General features: G+C 38.1%; 1 protein-coding gene across 1 annotated transcript in view; it reads left to right on the top strand.

Annotated features, from left to right (window-relative positions):
• Positions 1-17,782, top strand: part of LOC121147499 (glutamyl aminopeptidase) — a 76,425-nt gene extending 58,643 nt beyond the window's left edge. The window contains exons 12-20 of the mRNA XM_040967380.1: positions 82-212; positions 336-391; positions 3,512-3,662; positions 4,922-4,995; positions 5,114-5,218; positions 5,311-5,481; positions 8,852-8,992; positions 16,707-16,785; positions 17,630-17,782. Of these exons, the coding sequence (XP_040823314.1) occupies positions 82-212; positions 336-391; positions 3,512-3,662; positions 4,922-4,995; positions 5,114-5,218; positions 5,311-5,481; positions 8,852-8,992; positions 16,707-16,785; positions 17,630-17,782 (1,061 nt within the window). The remainder of the gene's footprint in view (positions 1-81; positions 213-335; positions 392-3,511; positions 3,663-4,921; positions 4,996-5,113; positions 5,219-5,310; positions 5,482-8,851; positions 8,993-16,706; positions 16,786-17,629) is intronic.
• The last annotated feature ends 412 nt before the right edge of the window (positions 17,783-18,194 follow it).

The raw sequence follows: 18,194 nt of genomic DNA, 5'->3' as shown, positions 1-18,194 counted from the left end.
TTTTCGCCCTCGGGGTCTCATTTATCTGTATTTGCAGTATCTGCACATGCGTTTCTCACTAGTGTTTATTTACCACTGCAGGAATTAATCTGAACATTTCTGATGAAAGTGCTTTTGCCAAAATAAACCCAGATCATATCGGATTTTATCGTGTAAATTATGAAGAAGAAACTTGGAACAAAATAGCTGAGAATCTTTCCTCAAGTTTCTTGGTAAGAGATAGCAATTGTGAATTGATTTGTGTTCTAAGAACAATGTCCTAATGATGTTATTAATTTTTCGATGAGCTTTGCTTTACGAGTTGTCTCTTACCTCTTTAATTTTTCTCTTCCCAGGACTTCTCTTCTGCCGACCGTGCAAGTTTTATTGATGATGCTTTTGCTTTGGCAAGGTTTGTTTTGGAATGATGGTAGGAATTTAGGTACCACAAGGCTTTGTCACAATCCTTTAAGTAATAATAATAACATGTACATCACAGACAATTTAAAATATCCAGAGAAACTATTGATAGCATTATTACTTTCTTAGTCCTCTTTGAAAAGTTTGTATGTGCCTAACAGCCAAAATATGGATATCAACTGTTCACATACATGCAAAAATTCACCTGCTCTGTTGGCTGTGGGCATGGCTTGACTATATTAGAGTCCTTGAAGTTATTAAAAATGGCATTTGCAAATGCTCAGAAGTGCACCTTCATCGTTTGATTTAATAAAAAGACATCAATGGATTTAATTAATTTAATTTGGTGAGCCCAAGCTGACTGTAGAATTGTATGACTAGAACTCTCAAATCCTGTTCAGGTCACTGGGGTAAGAGAAAGGAGCCACAGTCTTCCAGGACTGATTGGAGCTAAAATACCACTTAGGAAATTTGACTTTTCTTCCCTGTGAAATGAAGGCTACCTGCACTTAGGAAAAGATAATCAGAACAGAATGGGGAAGCAGAGGAGTAGTAACCATGGTGCTTCCAAATACCTCTTCAGGTACTCTGAGAGCAGTAATATAACAATATTTATTCAGCTTCTGGAGCTCAGCTTGGCTCAAGGAGCTGGAGACTTGGTGATTTCATTTCTCTGGATTTGTGATGGCCTCTTTCTAGATAAGAAAGACACTGAAAGTGACATGCTACTTCCTTAGGGGGCCTCCTATGGCTCCTTTGTCCAAGTCAGATGTCCTTCTTGTGCTCGCTTCAGCAGCACATATACTAAAACAGATGTACTTCTTATGAACTCCAGGTTTTTCCACAATATTATATTGTTACTGTTTATTAATTACAAGTTTCATGAGAATAGGTATTAAGTGCCATACTTTACTTGGTGATAGTAGTTGGTGTTCAATAGATACTAGCTGGATAGATGGCTGGCAGTGAAGCATAACAAAATTAAAAATGTGGGGAAAAAAAAGATTTAAATGCATGGGGGAATTGTTTTGCATAGACTTTTTAAAAGATTTATTTATTTTTATTGGAAAGGCAGATATAGAGAGAGGAGGAGAGACAGAAAAGATCTTCTGTCAGATGGTTCACTCCCCAAGTGAGTGCAATGGCTGGAGCTGAGCCAATCCAAAGCCAGGTGCCAGGAGCTCTTCCAGGTCTCCCACACGGGTGCAGGATCCCAAAGCTTTGGGCCGTCTTCAGCTGTTTTCCCAGGCCACAAGCAGGGAACTGGATGGGAAGTGGGGCCGCCAGGATTAAAACCAGTGCCCATATGGGATCCTGGCGCGTGCAAGGCAAGGACTTTAACCACTATGCTATCGTGCCGGGCCCTGCATAGACTTCTTTAAAGATTTATTTTTATGGAGCCAGCACCCTGACATATCAGGTTAAGCTTCTAGCTATAGTGCCAATATCCCATATGGATGCCTTTTGAATCCTGACTACTCCACGTTTAGTCCAGCTTCTTGCTATTGGGTTGAGAAGTTCTTGACTTCAAACCAGTCCAGTTCAGGCCATTGCAGCCATCCAGAGAATGATCTATGAGTGGAAGATTCTCTCTCTTTCTCTCTCTCTCTCTCTCTCTCTCTCTCTCTCTCTCTCCCTCTCCCTCCCTCCCTCCCTCCCTCCCTTCTTCTCTATACGTGGCTGTGACTTTCAAATGAAAATAAGTAAATCTTAAACATTTTTATTTATTTATTTATTTGAAAGAGTTACAGAGAAAAAGAGGAACCTGCACACAGATAGAGAGAGACAGAGAGATCTTCCATCCACTAGTTCACTTTCCAGATGTCCACAATAATGGTATTGGTCCAGGCAGAAGCAATGCTGGCATTCCATATGGGTGTGAGTTTGAATTTGGCAATTCTACCTCTTGATGAAGCTTCCTGGTAATGGCCTGGAGAAGTAGCAGAAGGGCCAAGTGCTTGCGTCCCTGCCACCCATGCAGGAGACCTGAAAAGGGCTCCTGGCTCCTGGCTTTGGCTTGTCTCAGTATTGGCCGTTGCACCCATCTGGGCGCTGAACTAGCAGATGAAAAATTCTTCTCTGTGTTCCATTCTCTCTCTATATATAATTCCGTCATTCAAATAAACACATTTTTTAAACATATAAACTCCCTTCAAAGACATTTTTCCAAAATTAGACTGAAATTTTAGTAAAACAGTATTTAGTAAAACAATTCTAAAAGGATCTACAATTCTAAAAAGGGAAGAAATTGGATTATTTAAACTTTGAAATGGCAACAACATTTCCAAACTGTCTAGAAAAACATCCATTTTATTCATAGAAATTCATGAGTAATGTATGAAAAGCAGATATTTTAAAGAAAATATAAATTTAATTTTAATGTTTTAAGCATGTGTGACTCAAGTACTTTTATTTATGTTCCTTTATGAGCAAATTTAATTAATTTCAATAAAATAATTTGCATAGGTAAAACATGACATTTGTATTTTGGGACAGGCTTGTTTTATTAAACATAATGGTTTTCAGTTGCATGCCTTTTATTGCAAAAGCCAGGATTTCATTCTTTTTTATGGTGGAGTAGCATTCCATAGTATGTATATGTTGTATTTTCTTTATCCTGTCGTCAGTTGAAAAACATCTGGGTTAATTCTATACTTTGGCCACTGTAAATTAAGCAGCAGTAAACATGGTGGTACAGATAACAGTTTCATGTGCTGATTTCATTTTATTTGGGTAAATGCCCAGGAATGAGATAGCTGGATCATATGATACATCTATTTTCAGGTTTCTAAAGAATCTCCATTACTTCCATAATGATTGTACCAGGTCACATTCCCACCAAAAGTGTATTAACATATTATGTGGCAAAATAGCTTTTGTTTTATCTGAAATCTGGCTATAGTGATTCCCAGATATATGTCTTTCTCATTACTAGTGAATATAAGAAGGTGCTAATAAACTAATTTGGACAAAACTTTGTGATTGGATCCCAACAATAAATGCAATTTTTAATTATTATGAGATGCTTTTTCCCACATTAGCATTTCCAGTTGAATGAAAACTGAAGTCTGTGATTTTTTATTAGCTGTATTTTCTCTTTCCCTTTTTTTAGAGCTCAACTTCTGAATTACACCACGGCTCTGAACCTGACCAAGTATCTCAGAGAAGAAACAGATTATATACCGTGGCAAAGAGCCATTGCAGCTGTAAACTATATCATTAGCATGTTTGAAGATGATACTGAAATATATCCAAAGATAGAGGTGATGTTAATGCTGTGATATATTATGCATTTAAATATTTAGTCATTAGATCAGGATGATTTCTGAGAGGAGGAATAACTAGGCAACACAAACTATCTCCCTGCTAAGTGAAGTCACAAGTGCCATGACATGATTATTCACGGTCAGGAGATGCTAGTTATATATATTTTTTCTGTTTAAAATATATTACTTGTGGTTCAGTATTAACACTTAAAGTAATATTTTAGTGCTAAAAGAAATGCAGTAGTGTTTTGAAGATTTATTTATTTTTATTGGAAAGGCAGATCAGATTTACAGAGAGAAGGAGTGGAGAGAAAGATCTTCCATCCCTTGATTCACTCCACAAATAGCCACAATGGCTGGAGCTGAGCTGATCCAAAGCTAGGAGCCATGAGCTTCTTTTGGGTCTCCCTTGTGGGTCTAGGGTCTCAAGGCACCAGGCCATCCTCTGTAGCTTTCTCAGGCCATAAGCAGGGAAGTGAAACAACTGGGACATGAACCTGTGCAAGGCAAGAATTTAGTCACTGAGCCATCGTTCTGGGTCCAGGAATACAGATGTAGTGTTTTAACTAAAATTTAAAATAGTTTAGACTATAAATAGTAACTATATCTTATTTTAAAGGTTAGGGTGACTCTATCTTTCACAGACTATAACATTGCATTTTTTATTCCTTATGCTGAGACATAACACATTGGAGTTTTATAAGATAACCATTTTAACTTTTTTTCCCTTGCTTTATGATTTCTGTAGTACCTCAGCAGGACACTTGCAATTAAAAGTTTTAGATTCAAATCTCTAGCTCTTTCGTTTGCTAAATATTACAAAATGTAATATTTGTGGTTTTTATTCATCTCCTTTGTATAGCAGGAACATCAGGATTTATCTGTGGTAATGATGTAATAAGTATAAAATAGTACAAAAGTGCCCTGAAAATACAAAATATCAGTTAGTTTGATTATCTCATCTATGTGTGAGTACATGATGTCTAATATTTATTGCCTGTTATTTAAGAAAGTGAAATCAAAAGGAGCTTGTCTGAAGTTTCATAAAACATTATGTGCAATGTCAGATGCTAGTGTGTGGTCAGGATTGAAGCAAAATTAGCATGTAGAAAAGGCTCATGACTGTCTTTCCTAAAAGTAGGCCCAGAACCCTTCCATGTATAGGAAAAAAAGGTTGCAGTAGAGGAGTTCAGATTATAATAAATGAGAGATCGTTGCAGATAACACTACTCATTGCATATGGTGTTTTATTTTAGCGCTACTTCAGAGATCAAATCAAGCCCGTTGCTGATGATCTGGGATGGAATGACACCGGAAACCACCTCACAAAGTAATTTCTCACCTTTCTAAATCTAATACTCATTTGACAATTGTTTGTGTGTTTTAAGAGCATGGAAAATGCGTAAGGCTTTGGCTTTATGTTCTTTTTTTTTTTTTTCTTCCCTAAGGTTACTGCGTGCCTCTGTGTTAGGATTTGCATGCAGAATGGGAGATGAAGAAGCCTTGAGAAATGCTTCCCGGTTATTTGAGGACTGGGTCAGTGGAGCAGTAAGGTGATTACTTGTTCATTCGGTTTTCAGGTTTTCAAGAAGGCTTAAACTGAGGAATGAGTAGCTGAAGTCTCTGTAACACTTTCTTCTTCCAGTCTCCCCGTCAATCTCAGACTTCTAGTGTATCGCTATGGGATGTACAGCTCTGGCAACGAGACTTCATGGAACTACACTCTTGACCAATACCTAAGAACTCCCTTAGCCCAAGAAAAAGAAAAACTGCTCTATGGCTTAGCCTCAGTGAAGAATGTTACTCTGTTGTCAAGGTAATGTTACTCTGTTGTCGAGTTTTGTCTCACCTGGGTGAATGAAATGTGAGTTTACATCTCACTGTATAAAAAAAAAAAATTTAGATGAAGTATGATGTCTTTGCCCCACATCCACTAAAATCACCTTTCCTGTAATAAACAGATTCCCCTGGAAGATTCCATGAGACAGAAAATAAATTCAATCTTGGTGGAAAACAAAACAAAACGCCCTGGTCATGTGCCATGGCTCCATCCTGTCCTCATGAGCCTGCTCCCTCCCATGTTCTCACTGTTGGCTGCAAGCACAACTGTGTGCTCTCACAAATATATTAGTGGAGAGAAGACAGGATCCCCTAGGTTCCTAGCCTTTTTCACAGTGTTCTTTAATCTCAAAACACAATTATTTCCATTTTTCTTCATCATCCAGAATTAAGTCAAATCGGATAGTTCTGGATCCCTGCCTGCTTGGTCATTTGCTAGCTAGTAGGGCTTTCAGTTCCTCTGACAGCTTTAGGCCAGTCATGAGTGTCCAAGTCCTTCTTTGAGATCAGGGCTATCTAATGACCAGGACAAAACAGCTGAGCAGTCTCTGCCGCAATGCACATGTATCTATTCATGTACTGCCGGAAGAGTGCAAAGGCTGCTGAAATAAGGCCCAAATAGGATTTTGCCAACTGTACACCTGTGCCTTAAGTTGGCTAGCTTCTACCCTATTTCTTTTTTTTTGTTGTTTGTTTGTTTATAATATATGAATTATTTGTATCAGCAGTTATGATATCCTTTGTAAGTATAGGTATATTGATTGTAGAATGAATGGAATAAAATATGAGACCGATCCTTGAGAAACATCCTTGAGGCCAGAATGTACGTTGTAAACTCTAAGTAGCTTGCTTGTCCTCGGTATGGCTAACAATAGACCTATAGCATCTTACCTAAATACTGCATGGTGAGTTCTCCTGTTCTCTGCCATAAAAGAAGCTGTCAAGAACTTGGTCATCTTGACATCTCATAGAAAATTGCAGAGATCCATTACTCTTTTTTAAGCTTGTAAAGTGTGATTTATTTAGGAAAGAAAAAGAAAACCCCTGCCTTAGTAACAGGAGAGGGCTCCAAGGGAGCAGGAAAAAAGAAAAACCCGGAGATCCGTTACTTTGATGATGATTTGTCTTAAGGTCTGTACCAGTCGTGGGCCCAGACTGAAGTCCATTCACTCTCCTTTGTCACATCTTCCCTACTAGAGCACTGTCTGACATGCAGAGATGAAAGCTGCAGAGATGTGCATAAGCCATCTGGTTATGTTCATGAAATATCTGTGCTGGCTAGCATTTTTTGGTTCATCTGTGACTATGTGGTATTCTGAGCATCCCTTAGTGTCCCCTGCTCTCATGTGGTACTCATAATGTATTCACTTCACCTTGCATAATGTGTTCACTCACTCCCTATGACACGTTGGGCGTAGAAAGGCAGATATTGAACTAGAGATCTTTATTCTGGTACTGGAGGGAGTAATGTTTTCTAATTTTTCTTTTAGGTGAGCTTCTCTTAAACTTGAATTTTCTCCTATGTCACAGAGGGTAGTATTTTATGATCAAGTATGTTAGTATGTCAGCCTGGCTCTTGATATATTAATGACTGTGTAATAAATATAGAAATATCTTTTTTCCTTGACAAAAATGGCTCTCAGAACTATTTCATAGTTCGATTTGCATGTGGTTCTTTTGTTGCAGCATCCCCCTAAAGATATTAATAAATTGAACCGTGGGTAGGAAGCTATGGAACAGTAAGATTTGGGAAATATGAAAATACTTTACTTGATCTGCAGTAGATGTACATATTTGAGATGCCCTTCTCATAATTAGTAAAATACAAGGTTATTTCAAAGTGCTCCTGGAAATTGGAGTTTAAATTATGAGTTCATTTTGCTACAAGAACAATTTAGAAATATATGTATAGTTTTTACATAATATGCATTTTTCATGTATCATGCAAAAAATAACTATCTATTACACTTTTCCATCAAAACTTTTAAATACCCTTGTATGTGTTGATCATATTTAGAAATTTTTTTAATACAATATATGCTTAAAGGTCTTGGGCTAGAATGTGCAACTGTAGGTACAGCCATGGCATAAATTTAATAAAATTTATTTACTAGGTCATTTAATTCATTTTGACTTATCTGCATTAAGCCGTAATTGATGCTATATAATCTAACTGTATAAATTACATTAGAAGGCTGTTTCTTTCCATCTAAAGAAAGGCTTGCAAGTTTTAGCTATTCTAATACAGAAAATAAATGCTATTCTTAAATTTACTGGTTTCCTCCTCCCTCTCTCTCCCTCCCTCCCTCCTCTTTTCTTTTCCTTTCTTTTCTTTTCTTTCTTCCTGCTATTTTACTTAAAACTCAGTTACAGAGACACAGAGAGAGCGAAACACACACATCTTCCACCTACTGGTTTACTCCCAAATCCCTGCAATGCCAGAACTGAGCTGATCCAAAATCAGTAGCCAGGAACTTCTTCTGAGTCTCTTAAATGGTTGTAGAGGCCCAAGGCTATGGCCCATCTTCTGTTGCTCTTCCAGGTAATAGACAGGGAGCTGTATTAGAAGCAGAGCAGCAGGGACATGAACTGGCACCCATATGGGATGCTGGAACCTGCAGGTGGAGAATTAGCTAGATGTGTCACCACACCAGACCCTACCAGCTTTTTTTCTTTTAAGATTTATTTATTTTTATATGAAAGGCAGATTCTCACCAGGACAGAGGGTGAGACACACACTGAGGTCTTTTATCTGCTGGTATATTTCCTGAATGACCACAATAGCTGGAGCTGAGCTGATCCAAAGCCAGGAGCCTGGAGCTTGTCCCTGTTTCCCTCCAAGTGGGAGTCATAGGTGCCAGAGGCCAAGGCCTTTAATCATGCTCTGTTGCTTTCCCAGATGATAAGCAAAAAGTTACATTGAAAATGGAGCAGCTGGGGCATGAACCAGCGCTTACATGTGTAGGATTAGCTCGCTATATCCCCTATTGTTCCTTTTAAAAATTCAGTGGGATAATATGCAAGTGAATAAAGGGCTTGTACTCAATAAAAGCTATTATTTTAAAAATAACTAAAATTCTGTTTTTACTGTTCCTACTATTTTAATTTTAAATGTTTCTATAACCTACATCTCAGCAGTCCTCAAAACCCACAGGTTATTCTTAGAAAATGGTCAAGTATATAGAAAATTTTAAATTGTATTCCATTACATATCATATTTAATTAACTTTTGGTAATTGATGTTTAAGAATTGAGCTGCTAGAATGAAAACTATGTAATAGTGATCTTAGGTAATGACTCCCATTGACAGTTCATTTAGAATTATTTTTCTGTTTGACTTCTCTAAGGTATTTGGATTTGCTCAAGGACCCAAACTTCATTCGCTCTCAGGATGTGTTTACAGTCATCCGCTATATCTCCTATAATAGCTATGGGAAGAGTATGGCCTGGAATTGGATACAACTCAACTGGGACTATCTGGTTAACAGGTGAGATGACCAAATACTGCCCTGTTTTCCTTTGTTTGGTATCTTCTACAAGTTCCTTCTTTTATCTCTTTCTCTGATATCCATACAATATTGAAATGACATAATATTAAAGGTAAGGGATCATGCTATTTCCCCTTCAGGAATGAAATGCAGTAGTTACGTTTAAGTACAGTCCATTTTCTGGAAGTGTTTGTTTTCAGCCAACCTTTAGGATTCTGAGGTCTGGATTACTGACTGGCACTAATGTATGCTAGTACCATGCATAATGCTAAGTGCATAGTCCTCAGTATCTGGTGAAATCCAAATGAGAATTCTTGGGTCTGATTCAAAGTAGAGCCCTATATCTTACCTGAAATAAGTGAATAATAACTTTTATCTTCCCTGTCCTGATGATTAAACTTCCAAGAATTTCCAGTAGTTCTTAAAAGGGAGCCATATTTTACGGACAGCAGCAATTTTTAGGTGGATAAATAGCAAGGACAAGAGATAAAAATCAATAAATAGACATTTTTGATTTCTTCAGTTCCATGTGAAGAACTGCTGCTCTTCTTGATTTGGATCTTTGGAATTTGGTTTCCAAACTCCATTAAAAAGGCATTTCCTTAACACAGTATACAGCAGAATACAGTGTATGTACATGTAAACTTTGATGAGAAGATTGTTATGATCTGAATCCCCTCATCAGGGAATCACCTCCACCACCTCTTCCCACTCTCTGCTGTCAGTCTAGCAGCCCTGCTTGATCAATTAGGGCTGCCTTACAAGAAACTGCAACAACCACTTCTGCTTTCTCTTTTTGACCCTATGATTCACCAGAGTGCTACAGTGTCTGTACATGCATTTCTTTTTAAAAGCCAGATCATATCTCTAACTCTCTACATATTCCACCTGGCTTTTGTCTATTTGTGTTCACTTTTTCCCTTGTCCATGAGTGTGTGTATGAATTACTCATTTCCGTTGATAATTGTTTCAATGAAATGCTGGCTTCAGAATGAATATATCTGCCTGTAAACATGTTGGAAGATGGGTGCCTAATGATATATACTGTGCATTTTAATAAAAAATAATTTTTCCTTTTAGGGGGTACCAGGTATATGCCACAGTAAATGCATATAGAAGAAACACAAAGCTTTTTTGAAAAAAAATTATTTTAATTTTTGATTAATATGTAGCAGATTCAATGTGCTTTGTAGGTACAATTACAGGAACACAATGACATTCCACTACTCTCTCCCATCCCTTTCCTCCCCTTCTCTGTTTCTTCTGAGATAATATATTTTAGTTTTACACTGCAGTAAAAATATCTACCACTTCACTGAATAAGAAGTCTAAAAAGCGATCTGTGGTCATTTTACGATTACTGTAAATGGGTGAGATAGCCATTTTCTAATCAGTCATCGTGGTTTTTTTCTATTCATTTATAGCCATTGCCTGTATTCCCACTCATCTAAGGTCTTTTTGCATTTTAGTTACTGAATTTCGAATTGGTGGTGTATTAAGCCTTTTATGGTTGTGTACATCCAAAATGTGTTATCTTGGGCCCGGCGCGGTGGCGCAAGTGGTTAAAGTCCTCGCCTTGCACGCCCGGGATCCCATATGGGCGCCGGTTCTAATCCCGGCAGCCCCGCTTCCCTTCCAGCTCCCTGCCTGTGGCCTGGGAAAGCAGTCGAGGACGGCCCAAAGCTTTGGGACCCTGCACCCGCGTGGGAGACCCGGAAGAGGCTCCTGGCTTCGGATCGGCATAGTATCGGCCCGTTGCGCTCACTTGGGGAGTGAATCATCGGACGGAAGATCTTCCTCTCTGTCTCTCCTCTCTGTATATCCGCCTTTCCAATGAAAAAATAATAAAAATAAATCTTTAAAAAAAAAAATGTGTTATCTTAAAAGTTCAAAAAAAAAAGTGAGAGAAAGAGCAGATGGGCAAAATAAGAAAGAGAGGGAAATGAAAGGAGTAGTGGAATGTCATTGTGTTCCTATAATTGTACCTACAAAGCACATTGAATCTATCACATACTAATTAAAAAATCAAAATTAAGACAAAGAAGTTGGTAATCCAGGAGCCATGTGTGCACTGTATTTTGGTACTTATTTCACCTGGGTCAGTATGAGAGGTTCCATTTAAGATCCATGAGCAGTGCGCATCTGCAATTTGTGTTTAGATTGAGGCTTTGTAAATTAAAGGATGCTTGTGCAAAAAAAGTTATTTGGTAGGGTCAGAGAGGCCATAAAAAACCAGAAAGAATTTTAAAAAGTAAAAAGCAAAAGAGACCTTAGTGGGAACATAGACAACAGTTACAAATAATAATTAAATAGAAAAATGAGCATTTCACTCATATGCCTTAAATTATAAACTTCTGACACATTATTAAAACTGCAATAGTATAACATTCTTATTCACTGGTTCAACAAAGGTATAAAACAAAAGTTTACAAAACTGCATTGCAGCAATATGGATACACAGAATACACACAGACATTCTTCCTTTTTTCTTTTTTTCTTTTTGTTCTTTTTTTTAAAGTTTAACTCCCACAAGTAAGGAGGAAAATGTGTTATTTATCTTTTTGGGTGTAGCTTATTTTATTCAATACAATATTCTTTGATTGTGTCCATTTTGCTGCAAATGATATAATTTCCTATTTTTTTATGGCTGAATTCTATTCTGCCATGTATATAGACGATATTTTCTTTGTAATGGCCACCTCCATCAATCCCAACTTTTGGCTGTCATGCATAGTGCTGAATGGTGTACAGTTATCTCTGGGATTCATTGTGTTTAAGCCTTTTGGAGATCTACCCCATAATGGGATTACTGCATCACATAGCAAGTCTATATCTAGTTTTTTGAGAAATCTCCAAACTGTTTTCCACAATTGCTGCACTAATTTACATTTCCACCAATAGTGTGTAAGTGTTCCTTTTCTTTATATCCTTACTGGTATTTGTTACTGTCTGTATTTTGGATTTTAACTGTTTTAACAGAGTGAGATGAGATACCATTGTGATTTTGATTTGCTAATGATGTTGATCAATTTCTAAAAAGATTTATTTGTGTTTATTGGAAAGGCAAATCATATTTACAGAGAGAAGGAGAGACAGATAAAGAGTTTGCATCTGCTGGTTCACTCCCCAAATGGCCATGGAACTGAATCAGTCCAAAGCCAAGAGCCAAGAGCTTCTTCTGGGTCTCCCATGTGGGTGCCGAGTCCCAAGGCACTGAGCCATCCTCTACTGCTTTCCCAGGACACAAGCAGAGAGCTGGATGGGAAGTTCCCACATGGGATTCTGGAGCTTGCCGTTGAGCCTTAAGACCAGACCCAACTATTTTTGCATATATTCGTTGCCCATTTGAATTCTTTTAGTATACTTCTCAGGCCTATTTGAGTAGTTCTGAAGTGATTTATTACAAATAATGTATTTCTCATTTTTAAAAATGTGTTTGTTATTCCATTAAGAATTAAGAAGTAGAAAAAATGGATGTCACTTTGCCATAAAGGTAATAAACATCCAGCCTTAAAAAAATGTGTTAGATTTATTTAACTGAGTTTTTTTCAATAAGAATAAATTGATCAACTGTTTCCAGAATGAATCTGAAAACCGTTGCCAAGGTTGTCTAATGTTCATCCATTGTCTAATGAACTAATTTTCATGTGTTATTAATTCAAATGGTCCCAAACATAAAATTATATAATAACCACATGTCTAACACAAAAAACAAATATTAATTATGTTGGTAGGAATAAATAGAGTTTTCTCATAAAAATTGGATAAGACAAATGAAACAGAAATGAGCCAGCCTCATCCAAATATTTCCAAAGTCTTGTACATTTTTCCAAAGTTAGGATGAGTAGTCTTCCGTTCCATTTCTGGAAAATTTATTGCCACTCTAAAATAATTAAGCTACTATTTGATGAAGCTTTCTTCATGTGCTTTTTATGACAGCTGGTGAGCACAGCATTAATGTACTTGCTAGCTTGAGACTCAACCACAAGTTCCCAAAGTCATTTTGGAAATTATTCCTTGCTTTTGTTTCTTTCAGTAAAATCTTAGATGAAACTATGTAGTTGAATGGACCCATTAATCAATAGTTTGCTGTGATAAAGTCTGATTTAGATTATGATTTGATAAAAATAAGTTCATAGGACTGAAGTCACTTAAGTGCTACTTAATAAAATAATTTAATAAGCAACTAATTCTAAGCATTATGTGTATCAAAATCCTTTCTTTTGGGTAACATAACATACAAAGTCCAAAACGATTTTATATAATTTTCAAACTAAAATACAACTAAATCAATATTTTAGTTTTAAAAATAATCGATGTGGTAAATACACAATGTTATTTCTGTGTCTTTTGCATTTTAACATTTGTTTATTTGAGAATCAGGCAAACAGAGCTTTCATGTGCTGGTTTGCTCCCCAAAGACCAGCAACAGCTTAGGCTGGTTTGGGGCTGAAGCTAGAAGTCTGGAACTCAATGCAGAGCTTCCACATGAATGGCGGGAACCCAAAGACTTGATCCATCATTGCAGACTCTCAAGGAGCTGGGCCTGGAACCCGGAGACTCTGACATCAGATGCACGGCTTGTGCCATGTTTTCACTGCTAGGCTGAAGGCCTTTCCCACTCTATTCCTCTACACCTAATATGCTACTAGTATCTAGGGATGAGCATATTTTGTTCTCACATTTTTAGTAGGAGTGTAGGTGGATGCAATTTTCATGCAGTGTATTCCCTGGTAGTTCTAAATGTATTTCTTTAGTTTTAGTCTTTGTGAGAACAAAGCAGACAAGTGTTGCAGAAATAATAGCCCACTGAAAAAATTATCTTACTTATAATTAGTGGCTTTTCTTTGTGTTAGAGCAACTTAGTTTAATTTCCTTTAAAAAAGATTTATTCATTTTACTTTAAATTCAGAGTTACAGCAAGAGAAAGGGAGAGACAGAGATCTTTCATTCACTGGTTCGATTCACCAATTGGCGTAACAACCAGACTGGGCAGTCCGTAGCTGGGAGACGGGAATCCCTCGGGCTCTCCCAGATGGCAGCAGGGTACCAAGGCCTTGCACCATCCTCTGCTACTTTCCTAGGCTATTTGAAGGTAGCTGGATCAGAAGTGGAGCAGCTGGGATCACAAATTGTGACCATATCGGCTGTCAGCAAAACAGGTAGAGGCTTAGCCTGCCACAGTGCCAGCCTTAGTGTAATTTCCTTTTTAAATGACAACTTTATTATTTTGCAGAAAACAAAATGGAAGTAAAAAGCAACAATATGAAAATTACCTGACAACACAAACTTTATTGGTAGAGTCACAGGGTTATTTTAAGATTTGCCTTTTGTCCTAAAACCTTTGTAAGTTGCTGCATGGCTTCAAGAAAGAAAGTGAAATCATCAGTTTTACTTCAAAAACGAGGTTCTCAGGGGATAAAGTGAAGGATAGACTTGTATGGAGGCCTGGGGTGGATTTGGGAAAAGCAGTTAGCTGTTGCTGTAGTCCCAGTAAGAGTGATGGCTTGGACTGCTAATGCAATGCTGAACATGAAGAGGTAAGCACCACGGTAAAAACAAATGGCATGGGTAGGGGCACACAGCTGCGTTTTTATACTGGTAAGCTAAAAGATACAGGAGTCATTATGTATTTTTTTCCTTTCAAGTAGAAAAAAGAGCCTCTTGGGAGGGAGGGAGGAGGCTATGAGCCAGAATGTTTGTCAGAAGGAAGTGAAAACAGGAAATTTAGAGTAAACGAGGGGCTGGCATGATGGCACAGTGGGTTAAGCTGCCACAAGCAACATGGCATTCCATCCCACTTAGGTGCTGGTTTGAGACCTAATTACTCCACTTCTGCTACAGCTGCTTCTTGATGCTCCTGGAAAAAAAGCAGAAAATGGCCCAAGTGCTTGAGCCCCTGCCGCACACATGGTAGACCCAAATGGAGTTTGAGGCTTCTAATTTCATCCTGGCAAAGTCATGGTTTTTGTGGACAACTGTTTCTCATTCCTTTTCAAAGGAATAAAAGCAACTGTATTAATTATGTTAATTAATCAAACTAATTTAATTAATTTAGAAAGAGGGCACAGGGACTAGTTTATGGATAATCATAGCTGATCACTAGGACATTTTATCTTTTTTATCACTGCTACATTTTCATTCCTTTGTTCGTTTCACATCAGCATGTTTCTCCCACTTTCCAATTTGTAATGATTTTTATATAATATACATGTTTGTTCAATATCATGTGAGAAGACTTCAAAAAGTCTGTGAAAATGGGCCCAGTGTGGTAGCCTAGCAACTAAAGTCCTCACCTTGCATATACTGAGATCCCTGCTTCCCATCCAGCTCCCTGCTTGTGGCCTGGGAAAGCAGTTGAGGACGGCCCAAAGCCTTGGGACCCTGCCCCAACGTGCAGACCCAAAGGAGGCTCCTGCTTCCTGGCTTCAGATCAGCTCAGCTGTTGCGGCCGTTGCGGCCACTTGGAGAGTGAATTATTGGACGGAAGATCTTCTTTTGTGTCTTTCCTCTAGTATATCTGACTTTCCAATAAAAAATAAAATAAATCTTTTTTTTTTTTTAAAAAAGTCTGTGATAAGTGAAAGTAAAAGATAATTTTACTTGGATGGAAAAATGCTCAAATGAATACATAAACTTTTTAAAAGATTTATTCTTTTTGTTTGCTTCTTATTTGAGAGGCAAATTTGCAGAGAGAGAGAAGGAGAGACAGTGAAAAAGATGTCTTTCATCTGCTGGTTCACTTTCCCGGATGACCCTCTGGCAGCGTAGGGTCAGGCCAAGCCACTGGCCAGGAGCTTTATCCTGTTCTCCCACAGGGATGGCAGGGCCCAAATACTTGGGTTATCTTTCACTGCTCTCCCAGGACATAACAGAATACCTGGATTGGAGGTGGTCTGGCTGAACACAAACTGTGTCCACATGTGCCACAGTGCTGACCCTACCTTTGGTACTATTTATGGCAGGTTTCCTTTCTAGTATGAAGCTGTATGAGACTGGCATTGTGGAGTAGTAGATTAAGCTACAGTCTACAGTGCTGGGATCCTGTATGGGTTCAAGTCCTGACTGCTCCATTTCAGATCCAGCTCCTTGCTAATGTCCTGGGAATGCAACATAGGATGACTCATGTGCTTGAGCCCTTGTCACCCATGTGAGAGACCCAGAAGAGCCTCCTAGCTCCTGGCTTTGAAGCTATCTGGGGAGTGAACCAGTGCATGAGAAACCTTTCTGGTTCTCCTTCTCTGTGCAATATTGTTCCTCCACTTCTGATCCAACTCCCTTCTAACACATCTGGAAAAGCAGCAGAGATGGCTCCAAGTGCTTGGGCCCCTGCCTCTCTTATGGGAGATGCTAAGAGTTTGGGGATCCTAGATTGACCTAGTCCCAATGTTATGGTCATAGGGGAATGAACCAATGAATTTAAGATGTGTATGTGTGTGCGTGTGTGTATGTGTCCCCACTCTGTAGCTCTGCACTTCAAATAAATAACTAGGTCTTTAAAAAGAAAAAAGAAAGAAAGAAGAACTGCAGACTGTCCTGAGAATTTCAATGGAATTAGTTTAACTGTGTGTGTGTATTTTCTGTTTTTAGCTTACTCTGAAAATTAACCTTGAAACACATGCATACTCATGAAATAAATATCTGTATCTAAAAAAATTAAAAATAAGGCTCTTGGCACTTACATTCCCTTTTGCTCCTCTCAATTTCTCTTCAGATTCACAATCAATGACAGAAACCTTGGCCGGATCGTCACCATAGCAGAGCCGTTCAACACTGAGCTGCGACTCTGGGAGGTATGCAGACTCCTTTACACTTGTCTATGCAGAAATACGGTTGAGTTTTCTCTCAAACAGAAACAGGATATCCTCCATTCACATCACAGGCAACAATAATAAAGAAGAAATTACTGTATCTAATAAAATAGATACCTCTTTTTTTCTGGACCAAAAAAATAAATGTAGTTGATTTTGAGGCAAAGCTTAAAAGTTAAGAAAGTGTAGAGACTGTTTGGTTCATCAAAGTTCAATAAATATGTTTCCCCTTTCCCAGTATATGTAGTTCTGGAATACGCTGGTCAAGGTTGTAGTCCATTCAGAATGAGTAGTCTGAGAATTTCAAAAGTAGTTTCAAATCTCTCAATTCCCCAGGAGGGAAAATCTCCATTAATATTGGATAGAGTTACGAAGTTTCAGGTCCTAAGTATTGGAATACTGGGATTTTATGATCCTATATGCTAAAAGTAAAATCATTTCTTAAGCAAATAAGGATATTGTTGAATTGGCGTGAAAGAATGGTCAAAACCATTGCTACCCTGCCAGGTTTTCCAGGGAACAGCTCAGGGGAAGTAAGGAAAGCAGCAGGAACAGACGCGGGGATGCTGGCCTCTGGCACTCTGCCCTGCTCCCCAATGCATGCTAGCCTCTTAGAGCTGGATGTTGCCAGGAAAACAAAAGCAGGGACACTGGTGCTGCTCTGAAGGTGGGCTCTGTCTGAATACTGTGCCCAGAGTGACTCCATAGGAGTACACAAATATTGCCTTTCTAGATGAAAAGATAAGAATGCCAGCTTATACATGAATTTGTTGAGGAATAATTGGATTTAGAGTGACTTTCTTGATTATTTCCTATTCTTTTCTAGATGGAGAGCTTTTTTGCAAAATACCCTGAAGCAGGAGCAGGAGAAACACCAAGGCAGCAAGTGCTGGAAACAGTGAAAAACAATATTGAGTGGGTCAGACTCAATAGAAACACCATCGACCGGTGGTTTTCTGAAGTCTCTGTGAATGAATAATGTGTTTAAATGCATATCTTACTGTGTGAATCCGCTGACTCTCCTGTCAAGCCTTTGATGACCTAATGGGAAGGCAATATGGAGGAAGCTTTATATGCAGACACTGCTTTCCTAAGTACTGTATTTGCGTGTCTTGCAAAGCTTTCAAATTATCCCTCTTTTTTAAGAAGGAAGATATTAATGGAGTATTAATATACTCAGGGATTTTTTTTCTAAGTGTACTTCACGGGAAACTCTTTGCAAACTGATGAGAATTTAATAGTCATTTTAATATCTTTAAAATATTCTTTGTATCTTAAATCTGTGAAAAAAGAACAATTTGGTCTTAGCTTTGCATTTCTAGTACCAAAGAAACACCACTTAATCTTCTTGTTTGATTGGTTTTTTAAAGTTTAAATACCAGTACTTGAGG

The sequence above is a fragment of the Ochotona curzoniae genome, unplaced genomic scaffold, assembly GCF_017591425.1.
Source record: "Ochotona curzoniae isolate NIBS_2020 unplaced genomic scaffold, NIBS_Ocur_1.0 scaffold_4506, whole genome shotgun sequence".
NCBI lineage: Eukaryota > Metazoa > Chordata > Mammalia > Lagomorpha > Ochotonidae > Ochotona > Ochotona curzoniae.
Note: the sequence above shows the minus strand (reverse complement) of the source record. Positions and strands in the feature narration are given on the sequence as shown.